Genomic DNA, 16,421 nt, shown 5'->3' with positions numbered 1-16,421 from the left:
CCACAATAGCCCACAAACCATACAATATTTATGCCTTCAAATAAAATTTATGTGATTACTGTAGGACTAGAAAAAGGCATGGAAAACGTGCCTGAGACAACCACAAATCTCAGAAACACATGCAACCAAACTAATCCTATCATAAAGGAACCTTGAACACAACGATTTCAAACAAAGAAAACCCCCTTCAAGTAATGCACCTATGTTCTTCTTTCTTCTCCGTTGCAGAGATGTGATGTTGCTCTTAGTGATGACAATGTGATTGCAAGCAAAATGATAGAACGAAAGTACTAGGAGTGTGGTTAGCCCAATAAGGGCATAAAAGGTTCAATTTATGAGGTTTGAGAGAAAAACGCACAAATTGGAAAAGAATGTGCAAATTGGAATGATTGTCATAATTATGACAAATGGAAGCACAATTTGGAATGCACAATCAAGGCATAACTCAAGAAAATGTGGAAGAGGAAATAAGAGGGCTAATTAGTAGGCAATTAGGAGGCAAAAATTCAGGGAAAAGCATGGAAGAAATTTGGAGGCAAATTAGTAGGGGGTCATAAAGCATGATTTGAGGAGGTGAAAAGCACAACTAGGGGACGGTGTAAGAGTTAAGATTTTTGAAGAAAACTCATAAATCCCTTTAAAATGAAATTAGGAATTCGGAATTTAGAAAATCCTAAAATTCAAGAAATGGACAATTAGTTAAATGGAGGATTTAGGAAAAGGGGGAATTAGTATGATTAAATGATTAGGGAACAAGAACAAACTAAGGGTTATTTATTCCCAAGGGACAAATTAGTTGATGATTGGTCAAATTGATGAATTGAACACAAGGATAACCTGATTTTGGTGGTTATGATGAAGATTTTGATCGATTTTGATGATTTTGTAAAGGATCAAAACATGACTGATTGATTGGATAATGATGTCGAATTGACAAACAAGGATTAATGGTGTATCAAGTTGATCGGACAAGGATTGATGACGTATGACATTAATAGATTGTCGATGTCAAACAATTGATTGAAATTGATTGATGAAGTTGGTTTGAAATAGCATTGACGAACTCTGAATACTATTATATCGATATGGTTAAGATTGGATTGACTTGATGACACTGAGGGACTCAACAATGTCAATGATTAATTTGAGGATGATTGATGATGAATTGAGTTGACAAGGTTTGACTAGGCACTGAGAAATTTGACGATTTCGCAGATGATGGATTGAGTTGATTTGCTAAAGTTTAATTAGGGTTTAATAGAGTTTGACTAGGCACTGAGGAACTTGATAATGCCCAAGATTAGTTAAAAGTGATCAAAGTTTGTTTTGATATGTTTTGGGACTGATTTGAATGGATTAGGACCATTTTGAAACATTTTAAATCGATTTAAAGTTTATTGGAAATTATTTTGATGACATTGGAAAGGTCTTGAATTGATTATGAAATGTTTAGGGTTGATTTGGAATTATTTTAAAACATTCTGCATCCTTTTGAAAGGATTTCAAAATTGATCAGATGAGTTTTGAAAAGATTTTGAAATGTTTCGAAATGAGCTTGAATGAATCAAGTTGGCCGAAATGATCAAAGTTAAGAGATAAGAAATGAGGAAATGTTAGTGCGTGTTAATGATGAATGTGCAGACACGAACCATGTTTCAGCATCTACGAGTACATATAAATTAAAAGAGACCAGATGGATCATCGCTCAAGCAACATTATCCCATATAACAAATCAATAGCCCACATTAAACATGTAAAGATCAGCAGATAAAGGGTGTACAACAAAAGAGAACATGCAATCTACAAAAAATTTAAGGCATCAAATTAACTTTAGACCAGGGATTCCCCTGTATAAAAGATTGTCTATGATCTGAAACTAGCTTGCAAAATTATGCTTTTCTATTTTGGGGGAAGGTACTCTACCCAATGAGCATACATCAACTTTCTTTAACTGTACAAAAATAAATAATATATGTAGATCTCAATAGTTTTTACTGCAACAAAATTAACTAAGTAAAAGCATAGATATAAAAAAATCAATTTCTGTTTCGTCCACAAAAATTTAGCAAATATTTAACGGGTTGAATGCAAGTCCAGTGGCTAGAACTCAAAATCCAAAGTAAAATAAAATAAACAATTAAAGAAGCTACAATCATAAAAGGAATTAACCCAGGAGCTTGCAAAAAATACCATGAAGATAAAATCTAAATCTAAAGGAGATTAAATTCTACAATTTTGACCTTCCCTTAAGTTACAATTACATAAATGAAATTAAGTAAAAAGATGAAGCACACACCTGCCAGTGAAAAAATCATGTGGATTTTCAACCTGCCCAAGAACGCCTGAGCTGCCATCATACCATACGAATTTTATGACTTATGCAATGGCCTAAACATATAAGGTCTTCTAAAACTAGTTTCCATCCAAGGCATTAACAAAATATTGTAAGCTCAAATGAATGATTTCAACGATTACTCAATCATATATCCATTTAACATGAATGTATCCACAAACACGTAAAAGGAAAACTTAAGAATGAAAGCTCTGAACTATAATCCTTTGTTATTAAAAATATTGAAGCTTCAAAAATCTCAAAAATTCCTCTCTAAAAGCAAGGTGTTCATCAGATATGTTCATTATTAATATTTTGATGTAATTATGATGGTAGTGGCTCCCTTTGTTATTAGTTAATGTCAAAAAAAGATCTAGAAGATGTTACCCCTATGAAATCTTTCAACTGAAAAGAAAACTTATCATGAATAGAGCCAATCTAACCTTATCGGGTCTGTCTTCAACATGCAATGTGAAAGCATCATTTATGTATATAACAAATTAAGCCTCACAGTCACTCTTCATCTCATTTGACAAGCAACATTTTCAACCACAGAAACAGCATTCTACAGCAGATTTCAGACATGGGTGAATGGTGCTTGTAGCAGAAATTTAAAAGGGTAGATAAAAGCAACAAGGGGAGAGCAGAATATATGGAGTGACACTTCTCCAAATTGTAGGTGGCAAAGAGTGAAGGTTTCTGCTCAAGTTTTCCCCATGAGTAAAGAGGCAGAAAACCAGAAGTTCCAGCAGGTATTTTGATAGACATGGTGTCTGTATCAGATGAGAATGAGAGCATTCAAAACTTCAGTATGGCTCTTCCATCACAAAGTTCCACTTCAGATCTTAACGATGGCATTGTCAGTGCAAAACTCTGCCCAGGGTATCCACAAGTCACAATAATCCCATTGGCATGTGCCAGACTTAGTCCTGCCATCGTCAAGCTCCACTTTCATCACAAATGTGACAAAAATAGTGGAAATTTCTGCCATGGAAAAATCATCTTAGCATTTCACATTCACTAGATTGATGAAGATTTATGCATGGCAGAGACATGTTGAAGTTCCACCCTTGAGTCTAAAATTGCAATATTAACAGGGGCATAAATAAAGGATGGCTAAGCCACTGAAAAGTTCTACTTTGCATCTTAAAAGATGCCTAAGTCACTCAAAATTTCTGCCTTCAATCTGAAGATGGTTAAGTCACTTTAATTTCCACCCAAAACAAATTCATAAAAAGGTGATGCCAAATTGAAGAAAGCTCAACAGCTGGTTCAAAGTGATGCCACAGGCCCACAACTATAGAAAGCAAAAAAGAAAGAAATATAACTTCAAGATTTCTCTCTATAGATGCAAGCCATTAACCATAGGGTATCTATAACAGAGGTTCATCCCATTTTCGCCTTCTTGCAAATTTGTAAGTGGAATCTCATTGTCATCACAAGACATTTTTGAAGATACAGTAGTGCTGAAAGTGGTCATTATCATTCTGTTGTGTATGCCCGTAGTTTAAGGGGCACGATCAATGTGGATTTTGTGATATTTGGGAAGTTTCTGTAACTAGAATGATGTATATATGAAGATTCTTTTCCAACCACCTAGGGTATCTAACTCTTATATGCAGATGTATTGATTCCCCAAGGTGTAGCTATCTCTATGTTTCTTCAACCAATTACAATTAGTTTTCACATGCCAAAGTGAAGGTGAGATCCTAGAGCTTGGTGTCCATTTCCTAAGATTTATTGTAGCTAAAGTTATGCTTGTCTCCACCTTTTCCAAACAAGTTTGGAGTCAGATTTTGAGGGAGAATTGCTGATTTTTCGCCAAATATGTTTGAAGAATGATCAATATTGGGGCGCTTTGGAGTTATCAGTTCATTAGAGGATCTGTCAAGGTTGCAATGTAAAATGTGTTTTCAAAATCTCAAAGGATGCTCACATAGCTATTTTCAGCAATAGCCACGTCAGGTGGTGGCTACTTTTGCAGTGTTACAAGACTTGGACTCAAGTTGCACTCGGCAAAATGATTTTGCCAGACTCAGACTCAAACACCCAAACTCACTAAATTGAAAAACTTCAAAAAAATCAATTTACCAGTTCTGACATCTATCTCTGGGCTTACGTCAAAAACTATGAATTGTACCCCTTTTACTAGATATCAAGCCAAACACATTTTGTGTCCCTCTTCATTAATAGCCACGGGCTTAGCAATTGTATAATCAACTCTAGAGCATTTGATAATGTAATGCCTACATCTGTGTCCAAAGCCATGGTGCTCTCTTTAACTGAAACCCTTGGCAATATTACTACCTAGATTTCATTACTGGACTTCCCAAAGTGAACAAAAAGGATTGTATCTTCGTGGTGGTTGACAGACTAATGAAGTACGCACATTTCTTCGCCATCTCCTCAAATTTTCAGGCTGCACAAGTAGCCCATCTGTTTTTTAGATAAGTCTTTCGTCTATACAGGTTACCCCAAAACTTTGTCAGTGATTGGGATGGGTGATTTATTAGTGTCTTCTGGACAAAACTGTTTCAGCTGGCAAGAATAGAATTGTTGCCCAGTACTAGTTACCACCCTCAGACAGATGGACAAACGGAGATTGTAAACAAGTGGTTTGAAGGCTACCTTCGGAACTATGTTTCAAAACAATGGGCGTGAGTCAAATGGATGCACTTAGGAGAATATTGCTACAATACCACTTACCACATGTCTATTAGGATGGCACCTTTCAAAGCACTGTACGAGTATGAACCCCTTTCCTTCATCGACATAGTTCTGGGTGATAGACGTACACCAATGGTGAGGGACTGGCTTCAGGAGGGACAAGACATCTTGAGATGCTTGAAGGAAAACTTACAACAGGTACAAAATCAACAAAAGATGTACACCAACAGACACCGAATCGAAAGAAGTTTCGAAATGAGAGATTTGGTCTATCTCAGACTTCAACCATATCAACAATCCTCATTGAAGGAAAAGGGGAAAGAAAAACTCAAGCCACAATTTTATGGCCCTTATCAGGTAGTTCACCGCATCGGTGAAGTTGCCTATGAGCTAGAACTTCCAGAGGGGAGTCATAACTTATTTCATGTCTCCTACCTTAAGAAAACTGTGGGACAAAACGTCACGGTAGCTGTTGACCTTCCGCCGCTCAATGAAGAAGGAAAGCTCATATTGGAACCGGCCAAGATCATCGAAATACGTCAGAAGACCCTATGGAACTGCACGATGAAGGAATATTTGGTACGTTGGAAACACCTGTCATTGGACAATGCGATGTGGGAGGGCAAGCACATTCTACAACATCCGGCATTGCATTTGCTTGAGAACAAGCAAAATTTGGATGGGTGGACTATAATGTTCTCATTACAAAATAAATTATTAATTAAACTATTGTTAATGGGCTGATTGATTTAGTATATCTTGGACCCTTTTTTTATTGTTTCCGTTGGTAGATGTTGCCATCGGCTATCTTTGTACACCCTTGGAAAGGTTTTCCTCGGTGGGTATTTAAGCACAGCTTGTAGGTAGTTGTAAGTATGCAATGTGGATTATTTTCTCTGTACTGCAAATTCTTGTTGGAGTTCTCAGTTGTTTTCCATTTTGGAATTGAAAGACCTTCCCTATTTGGTTTGTCCAGTTTCGATGGGATTCAACCCTCACCCTATTTCGTTGCCTATAACAATTCGCTCGGATCTGGAAAATCGGAGCACCATCTCTTAGCAAATATTAATTGAAGGTTATTTATGTTCTAATCTCCATTATTGTTTGGTTCTATCTGATGAATTTGGATCTCTAAGTTTAGATTGCATTATTGATTTTCCCCTCCATCCGTACACCATTCATCTTTCCATTCTTCAAAATAGACAACACAAAACTATACATCACTGTAAGGCATCCTTGTATTCTTGTCTATACGGCCTTCTTGTTGCACATACACAATTTACCGTACACCTACCCATCACCCTATTGTATGGTTGTCTAGCCCTATCGTATGGCCATCCACTCTATTGTCTCTACCGTACGGCAAACATCCTGATACACTATCATCGTACGGACTGCTACCTACTGTATGGCTTGTTACCTACCATACTACTACGTGCTGCTCTAACAAAATACGACCTTCCTATTGACACCGTATGGCCTTCTAGTGTGCTAGCTCAAACACCATACGATCTGTACTATCCAACCGTACGGCCTACTATTTCTTCACGCAAGACTGTGTCATTTCTTTCCCCTACGGATACGTTTTCACCTCCAGAACCATCAAACTTGATTTTCAAGGTGACTGCTAGAACAGAACATTACAAATCACCCCAACAATGCTTAGCAAGTGGGTCATCAATCTTAGCCTTTGATCCAACCACTTGTGAATCATCCTATTGCCAAGCTGCTAGAGCATCATTTAATAAGTAATATTTACTAGAGCATTTGATTTAAATATCAAAAATTAAATTGAACTATATGGTTAATATAGTCACTTAAGTGAAAAATCAAAAAGTAAACTCTAACTTGAACATATAACATAAAGTGCACTATAGTTATTTTAAGTGAAAATTTAATTGATAAAGTAACTTAAAAACACAACATAAAGTAAATTTAAGTTATATTTTTCAAAAAGAGAATATCAAATTAAAAATATAACATTATATTTTTAATTCGTGCAGTTGCATCAAAAAGGTCCACTTTTTGGGCACAAAATTGGTCATATATTTTAACTAACAACTCCGATTAAGCCGATTAAGCCCCAAGTTAGATCAAATTGAAGGGGAAACCAAAAGAAATTCTTTGAGCAAAACCAAAGGACTAAAAACCAAGAAACACACACTCAAAAACGAAGAAAATGACAATGAAGGCCTCAAAAATTAAGCATGGGCTCGACAAAAAATAAATAAATAAAAGACTTGACGAAAGTCTTCCGTAAATAATTTGCTACATGAATTGGAGTTGATTGATTGATCAATGTTAAGCAATCAATTAACAAATTCGACGTAGAGAAATGTGAAACTAGATTGAAAAAGTTTCATATTGTCACCTACATTTTGTCACCACAAAATGCAAGACAACAAGGAAAACCATAAAAAAGAGTCAAACTGCCAAGGAATCACACGATAGCCAGTGGCTACATCCAAAACAGAATATGCAGTAGGCAAGGTGACAATGCTAGGCTAAGACGACGAAAGGGTATGAGCAAATAAGGCAGGCAGTAAGGAGGGACACAACTACACAAGCTATACAACAATACTCAAATATTTGAAGTAAACTTAAACTAGTGAACATTGCACACAACTGAAGACAAGAATTGGAGATGTAGGGAGACAAAGGGGAGGTCATGGGGATAAGAGAATTCAGTGCCATAGAAGGACAAATGCCTAAGATAAAACCCTAAGGCGACACAAGACAAACCCTCTCTAGGGAGTATGGCCACAACACACAAGTACGGCACCGTGCAGCAGGCATAGCAATGGACATGACCACACAAGGTAGAAGAGAGGGGTGGATACGCATGGGAGACACACTATTGGGTAAAACCTAAGGGTTTTTTTCTGCACAAATTGACAACTCAAAAATATTTATTATGGATTTGACTAGCAAGAGAAATTGGAAGGCAAAGTTGCAAACATAAACAAGTGGTTCTAACAATAGCGTGGATAAAAACGAATCAGTACTACCATCTAGAGTAAGAGTTGTAGGGAAAATAGACACTAGAAAGAAAAAGATAGGGCCCATAGTGCAAATAGCATTGGCTCCTTTGAAGGAATCGGCCACACCACAAACAATAGTGTTCAAGGGTTTGAACGGATTGGAATGTCGAAAGTGATGGGATACACCCAACAATGATCCCATAAACACAACTTGAGGACTACACAGGTGCACTAGGCAATAAAAATGTTCATCTTTTGTATCGACTACAAAGGTGCTCTGAGAGCCATGATTGAGACCTTTGATAGACATTCCAGAACCAGCACAATTCCATACCTAGGCAGGATTTGAAAGTTGAATTCGCAGTGACAGAGTTTACCCCTGTGTTTGGCATACTAGTGCATCAAGGCAAGAAGATCAATATGAAGGTAAGAAAGATGGCATGGGAGGCAAAAGAGTTTTGGATTAAGCTGGTACGAAGAGACTTGACAGCGGCAAAATTGGATTTGATGGCAAAGGCATCAAAGAGAAGGGGAAAGAAGAAATCCTTCATCCAGGAAGGACAATGGCATTGCATTATGGATATTGTAAAAAGTAGAATAACAAAGTCCATTTGTGCTTCAGATATCGTTTTTCCACAAATATTATTAAGGAATGGCTTAATGAATGACGCAATATTTGAATGGGCTACATTATTAGCAAAGCAAATGTATGAGTTTATAACCATGTAGCGTAAGACATTCTATATGTTGCACTATGTCATTGGTTTGCTTTTGGATGCTACACGTATATAGATTTCAACTGACAGACTAGAGGTGAGACCTAGTCCCTTGGCACCTTGCAAGTTGTCGACCACGTAGTGGAGGCATTTGGATATGCCAATAGAGAAAAAGGTCACTGTAGGTCAGAAGAGGCGCAAATAGGTTATCTCAGGATCAGAGTCAAAGGATACAGATAGCGGATGCTAAGAGACGTCTAAGAATTCTAGTGTCTCAAACGAGGGAGATAATAACCAAGTGACAAAGGATGACTCCATGGAGCCAACGATTACAATAATCACTATGACACTTGCGCCCACATAGTTCCTATTTGCTCAACCCCTACTATCATTGGCGGCACATTTGACTTTACTAGTGATAGTCAGCACCTCATCTGTTCTGACTTTTGGGCAAACTCGGGCATAGATAGACATCACCTCGATGACACAAGTACCATGTCATGTACCCAAATTTTAATGTAATAATTTAAATTAATTAATTAATTAATTTGTCCCAGAATTTAAATAATATAATAAAAGGACCTTTAATTAGTTAATTAATAAATATGGGGCCCAAGTTAATAATATTTGTATTTGTGGTTCCAATTGATTTATGTATCTCTCGGACCCATCTTTTATTTTATTTGTAGGTGTTTCCGTGTCAACGTTACTTGTAAACCCTTGAGAAGTTTCTCGGTAGGCATATTTATTACTTGCTGCAGTAGGTAGTTGTTTACTATGTGATTTTGGATTATTTCTTTGTACTACAAATTCCTATTGGAGTTCAATATTGTTCACCATTTCGGAAGTGAAAGATCTTCACTACTTGGCTTTCCGATTTCGGTGGGACTCAACCCTCACCCTATTCCGTTCTGTATTCTTGGCTCAGATCTGGCAAGTTGGAGCATTATTTATGTTGCAACTATCACTGTTGTTTGGAATATATATTGATTTAGATATATCGTGTTTGTTCTGTGTTGGCATTGACATCCTAATGATTGGACAAGCCTTGCATTATCAACAAAGGAAGCATAATCCCACCAACCAAACTTCATTCACTCCTCTGCTCCCAACACTCATCTTTTTGTACGGTCCTACACTCCCATACGCCATTAGTCCCTCCATCCCATATGGTCAATAATCCATACGGTCACCTTCCCTCACCCCGTACGACAAACTATACACACTATCATTGTACAAATAGCTAGCAACTCCGCATTGTTTACCTATCTCTCACTGTACGATCTACTCGATCTTACCATACGACCTGCTTGTTATCACTATATGGCCTCTTGGTCATCACCATACAACATCCATCGTTTGGTCACAATGCGGCAACTCTAGGTCAATCCTGCATGTTTCCTTCCCTCTCCTGTGTGTACGGAATATTATAGTGGTATCAGAGCAATTGCCTTCGGGTCTAGAACTCCTTCGGGAAGTCATTGCCTTTGGATTGAGATCCCCTTCGAGTTGAGAACTCCTTCGGGCCAAGATTGCCTTCCGATCGAGATTGCCTCCAGACAGAGATTCCCTTCGGGCTAAGATCACCAAGATCCCCTTCAGGAAGTCATCACTTTCACATTGAGATCCCCTTCGGGCCAAGATTGCCTTCAGATCGAGATTGCCTCTGGACAAAGATCCCCTTCAGACCAAGATTGCCTTCGGGCCAAGATCCCCTTAGGGTTAAGATCCCCTTCAGCTCGAGATCCCCTTTAGGTTGATATTGCCTTCGGATCGAGATTGCCTCCAAACAGAGATCCCCTTCAAATCGAGATTGCCTTCGGATCGAGATTGCCTTCGAACAAAAATCCCCTTTGGGTCAAGATTGCCTCCAGACAAAGATCCCCTTTGGGACAAGATCCCCTTCAGGCCGAGATTGCCTTCGAACAGAGATCCTCTTCGAGTCAAGATTGCCTTCAAATTGAGATTGCCTCCAAACAGAGATCCCCTTCGGGTCAAGATTGCCTCTGGATAGAGATCCCCTTCAAGTCAAGATTGCCTTCGGAAAAAGATCCTTCTCTGGAAGTTATTGCTTTAGAGTTAAGATCCCCTTCGGGTCAAGATTCCCTTCAGGCTTAGAGTGGCTTCGGATCGAGTTTGCCTCTAGACAGAGATCCCCTTCGGGTCAAGATTGCCTTTAGGCCGAGATGTGACACATTTGACTTTACCAATGACAATTAGCATCCCATCTATTCTGCCTTTTGGACAGACTTGGGCATAGATAGACATGACCCCAATGACACTAGTACCACCTCAAGTGAGCGTAGCGGAGGGACCTCCTGTAGTGGTTTTTGAGGTAGTACCAAAGTTGGTGAGGGATGGCTCACCATAAAGAGTTATGAAATAGGTGTTGGAAGTGATAAAGCAGCACAGTAGTGAAGAACCTATAAAGGGAGGAGAGTCTTAGGTACGATTAGATGTGGTGGGATTGGATGCAGTAGTCGTAGTAAACATGACATTGCTAGCAAAGCCGATTGGGGAGACTCTCATTGCCAAAGTAGTGCCCAACCAGGCTCCTTCACTTGAGAATATGAGCACCTAGTGCACCCAACGGTTCAAGCTAACACAAGTGCCACTTATTGGAGGTGCCACCCTTTCACCTGCTAGGAATGCACATCGTCCAGAGGTCGTCGATTTGGAGTAAACAAAGTCCCCTATGGGAGAAGAAGACCATCTAGTGGCCATCATACCTATAGCAACTGAGATAGTGGAGGATGGAATTCATCATGAACTTGAGGTCCAAGGGGATGAGAGATTGCCAAACTTAGAGTTCTCTTAGGCTGTAGTGGAGAACAATCAGCCTTCACCTTTGGTTCCACAATTTCGAACACCTTTGAAACCATCAAGGGACCTACTTGGCAAGGATGTCGAGATATATTTGTGGAAGTGGTGGCCCGAGGTCATCAAGTGGTGATTTATGTGCAGGCCCAACCTCTAGAGGGGGTTGTCCAAGAGTTAGAGCGGATATTGGCATTCATGAGAGTAGGTTGTTCCACAGCCTTTGCGACTTGTTTCAAGGCTCATGGAGACCCCAGAGATGCTACAGGACTGGATTGTTGGCGAGCCAAAAGTAGAGAGCCGAGTGGAGGCCCTTAGCAGAGGTATAGAGAAGGGCTTCAAAGAAACATACTCTACTTTGCGGTGACGAGAGGCTGCTCAGGTAATAGCATAGAGAGCTCGAGAGGAGATGGCTACCCAATTAGCGATTGTTGAGGGGGATTTGGCTGACCAAAGGTAGTAGTTAACCAACCACCAAATGGCCTAGGCAATGGAGAGCGGAGTTGGTAGCCCAACTGGAGGCTGCTAGTGTGTCAACAACAATGGATGAGGCCAGGACGAAGAGCAGTCTATTGCAGACTCAGTTAGCTCAGGTAACCAAGGAGTCAGACACCAAGAAGAAGGAACTTGTGGAGGTTGCTCTTGTGGTGAAGATGGTATTGGACAAACATATGGAGGCAGAGCGGGACCTAAAGGCACAGACTTAGCAGGTTTATGAGTTGCAAGCACACCTGGCCTCTTTGATGACATCGCAACCATCTTCAGGGATGCTCTCTCAGCCCTCTCTTTCTTAGTCCTATTTTTATGATGTATATACTTGTCAAACATTGTCTCTGGTTTTGTAATTGTACTTGTCGAAAATGAGTTAAGTTGTTATTTGAGTCATTAGTAGCCGAGGGGTAAGTCGTTATGTCACGACGGTTGAGTCACACCCCTTCAGATGGTATATGTACACTCTCTCCATAGAAAGGACAATGGTGTTATGTGTAATGTTCCTGACCTCTATGTGGTACTCAACTGTTTGCAAGCTAATGGGATTGTACAGAATACTATGCATGTGAAACTTATGCTGTGGGCCATATGGTATATGGAAGGAGATTGTACAACTTAGTACCGTTACAGAGGAAGTGGGCTAGAAGAGGGGACCGTACAGTGGATTGAGGCTGAGTGAGGGGACTATGGTGGCCATATGAGGATCAACTATTGGTCGTACAACATTCGTACGGTGGGGTAAATTGACGTACAGTGGGGAAAAGATGTACGGTGTGGTGTAGGTTTATGCCAGGAAGGCCATACAATCAGAGACCATGCCACAGGTGGGTTGTATGGTGTGAAACAGAGGTTGTACAAGATATCCTAAGGGTTGTACGATGGGCAATAAAGCTGGTCGTACTCTAGAAATTGTAGGTTGTACGAAGGGTGAGGAGGTTGGTAAATATGCAGCAAGATGCTAGAAACGTGGAAGGGTGGAGGTACGAACGGAGACAGGAGGTTGCATGGACGATGGAGAGAGGTACGGAGATGTTATGATGCCAGAGAGGGATGAATCCAACACAGAACCAACGCATAGATACTGCCAATTTGAAGTAACCAAAACATAGAGAATATATATATATATATATATCAGATAATAAATAGCTTGCAACAAGAATGAAGCTCCAACTTGCCAGATCTGACCGAAGTGTTACAGACGATGGAATAGGGTAAGGGTTGAATCCCACCGAAACCGGAAGAATAGCCAAGTAGGGAAGATCTTTCACTTCTGAAATGGCGAACAACAGAGAACTCCAACAGGAATTCGCAGTGCAAAGAAAATAATCCAAATTGCATACCTAATGACTATCTATAAGTCGTGCTTAAATACCCATCGGGGAAAACTTTCCAAGGGTGTACATAGATAGCCGACGACGACACGAACTACAGAAACAAAATAAAAATGGGTCCGAGATACATTAAATCAATCATCCTATTACAATAGTTTGATAAAAGATTTATTTTATATCCGTAGTCATCTTATATCTGTAGCGAGTCTTTGCTTGACCTCAAGCAAATGCAATGTCGAGTGCTGGAGAATGTGCTCACCCTCCCATGTCATGTCGTCCAATGGCAAGTGTTTCCAACACACCAGATATTCCTTCACCGTGTGGTTCCGCAGAGTCTTCTCAAGTACTTCGATGATCTCGGCTAGTTCTAATATGAGCTTTCCTTCTTCATTGAGTGGTGGAAGGTCTGTGCTACCGTAACGTTCTGCCCTATGGCCTTCTTCAGGCATGAGCATGAAAGACGTTATGAATACGGCTTCCCTCTAGAAAATTCAACTCGTACGCGACTTCACCAACACAACAAACTACACAATAGGGGTCATAAAATCGTGGCTTCAATTTTTCTTTTCCCTTTTCCTTTAATGAGGATTGTCGATATGGCTAGAGCCAGAAATAGACCAAATCCCCTACTTCAAAACTCCTCTCCATTTTGTGCCTGTTGGCGTACATCTTCTATTGATTTTGTGCCCGTTGTAAGTTTTCCTTCAAGTATCTCAGTATGTCCTATTCCTTCTAAAGCCAGTCTCTCACCCTTGGTGCGCGACTGTCACCCAAAACTGTGTCGATGAAGGAAAGGGATTCATACTTGTACAGAGCTTTGAATGGTGTCATTCCAATGGACATGTGGTACGTGGTATTGTAGCAATATTCCCCTATATGTATCCATTTGACCCATGCTCGTTGTTGTGCTGAAATGTAGTTCTGAAAGTAACCTTCGAGCCATTTGTTCACAATCTTCGTTTGTTTGTCTGTTTGCATGTGGTAACTAGTACTTGGTGACAATTTTGTCCTTGTCATCCAAAACAGTTTTGTCTAGAAGATACTGATGAATCGCCCATCCCGATTATAGACAATGTTTTGGGGTAACCCATGCAAACAAAAGACTTCTCTAAAAAACAGATCGACAACTTGTGTAGCCTGAAGATCTTAGGGGATGGCGAAGAAATGTGCGTACTTTGTCAATCTGTCAACCACCACAAAAATGCAATCCTTACCATTTACCTTGGGAAGCCCTGTTATGCAATCTATTGAGATAATTTCCCACTTATGTTCTGGAATCAGCAGAGGTTGTAGTAACCTAGCAGGTAGAGTATGTTCGGATTTGTTCTGCTGGCAAACCGCACACTCTCTTACATACTGCAACACATCCCCTTCGAGTCCTTTCCAAGAAAACCTCTCCCGAAGACTTGTAAGTTTTAAGGAAACCCGGGTGTCCTGCCAAGGGTGAGTCGCATATTTCCTTCAAAATTTTCTGCTTCAATTTGGATTTTGGCACTAAAAATATCCGATTCTTATAGTAGATAATGTCATCCACCACTTTGTACCGACCATCCTGGGTGTTGCCATCCATTACCTCATAGGAAAATGTGTTTTTAGAGTATTCTACCAACAAATGTGCCTTCCAGTCAGCTGAAATCTGGTTTAGTGAGCAAATGGTGGCTTTCTTGGACAAGGCATCTGCAACTACATTGTTCCTCCCTTTCACATATTCAATGTCAAAATCAAAAGCCTGAACCTTGCTTACCCATTTTTGTTGCCTTTCATTCAAGTCCTGTTGCTCCAAAAAATATCTCAAACTGTTGTGATCCGTACGGACGACAAACTTGGAACCTACTAGATACTGCCAGAACTTGGTTAGTGCATGTATGATGGCCAACATTTCTTTGTCATAGATGGAATATAGACGTTCTGTCTGCGTAAGCTTCCTACTCTCATAAGCTATGGGGTGTCTATCTTGCATCAGTATCATGCCAATGCCTTCTCCGGACACGTCGCACTCCAAAATGAACAGTCGAGTGAAATCAAGTAATGCAAGTACGGGACAAGTGCTCATTGCCTCTTTTAGCTTATCAAAACTGAGTTGGGCCCTTTCAATCCACTAGAAAGACCCCTTGTCAGATCCACTAAAGGTGCACTGAGCTGAGAGAATCCTTTAATGAACCTCCGGTAGTAACTACACAGTCCAAAAAATTCTCACAATTCCGAGAGTGATTTGAGGGAGGCCAATCAAGGATAGCCTAAATCTTCTCCTGATGAACTTGAACTCCATATTTACTAACAACATGCCCCAGGTACAATATTTATGTCATTCTGAATTCACACTTTGATTGCTTGGTGAACAAAGACTATTCCTCCATGATCCTTAGGACTTCCTCCAAGTGCTCTAGGTGCTCCTCCTATGTCCTACTATAAATGAGAAGATCATCAAAAAATACCAATAGGTACTTACGTAATTGTTTGTTGAAGATGTGATTCATGCATGATTGAAATGTAGCAGGTGCATTTGTCAATCCGAATGGCATGACCAGAAACTCATAATGCCCGTAGTGACAACGAAAGGCTGTCTTTTCTACATTTCCCTCCCTCCTGCAAATTTGATGGTATCCTGAACGAAGATCTATTTTTGAAAAATAGACTACGCCATGTAATTCATCTAGCAACTCATCTATCCTTGGAATGGAATACCTATTCCTTATTGGTTTTTTGTTCAACACATGGTAGTCCACACACATGCGCATCACCCTGTCCTTTTTTACCAATACCACAGATGACGCGAAAGGGCTAGAACTAGGACGGATCCATCCTTTCTCTAGCAGCTCCTGAATCGTCTTTTCAATCTCATCTTTGAATTTCTTGGGATGGTGGTACGGTATGGTTATGACCGGCTTGGCTCCTGCTTCCAACTCGATAGTATGTTCAAACCCTTGATGAGGTGGTATGCTACAAGGGATGTCAATGAAAACTTTATCATGTTTACTCCAAATATCCTGGAGATCATCCTATGGAAGTGTTTGTTGCCCTTTTATAGGTTTCGTTGAGACAAAACAATGTGCAACCCATGCAACATCATCACATCGAAAAATTG

At 39.9% G+C, this 16,421-nt stretch overlaps 1 protein-coding gene across 3 annotated transcripts in view; it reads right to left on the bottom strand.

Moving 5' to 3' along the window:
• Nucleotides 1–16,421, bottom strand: part of LOC149557441 (choline monooxygenase, putative (CMO-like)) — a 168,659-nt gene that overhangs the window by 113,584 nt on the left and 38,654 nt on the right. For 2 of the 3 annotated variants that reach the window (XM_089832089.1, XM_089832087.1), the window contains exon 2: nt 2,297–2,342. In XM_089832089.1, coding sequence (XP_089688215.1) covers nt 2,297–2,342 — 46 coding nt within the window. Of the gene's footprint in view, nt 1–2,296; nt 2,348–16,421 lie in introns of all 3 variants that reach the window. The other variant, XM_089832088.1, reaches the window with a different exon arrangement.

This window comes from Cupressus sempervirens, chromosome 5 (assembly GCF_028749045.1).
Source record: "Cupressus sempervirens isolate cs-2001-9-10 chromosome 5, ASM2874904v1, whole genome shotgun sequence".
Taxonomy (NCBI): Eukaryota; Viridiplantae; Streptophyta; class Pinopsida; order Cupressales; family Cupressaceae; genus Cupressus; species Cupressus sempervirens.
Note: the sequence above shows the minus strand (reverse complement) of the source record. Positions and strands in the feature narration are given on the sequence as shown.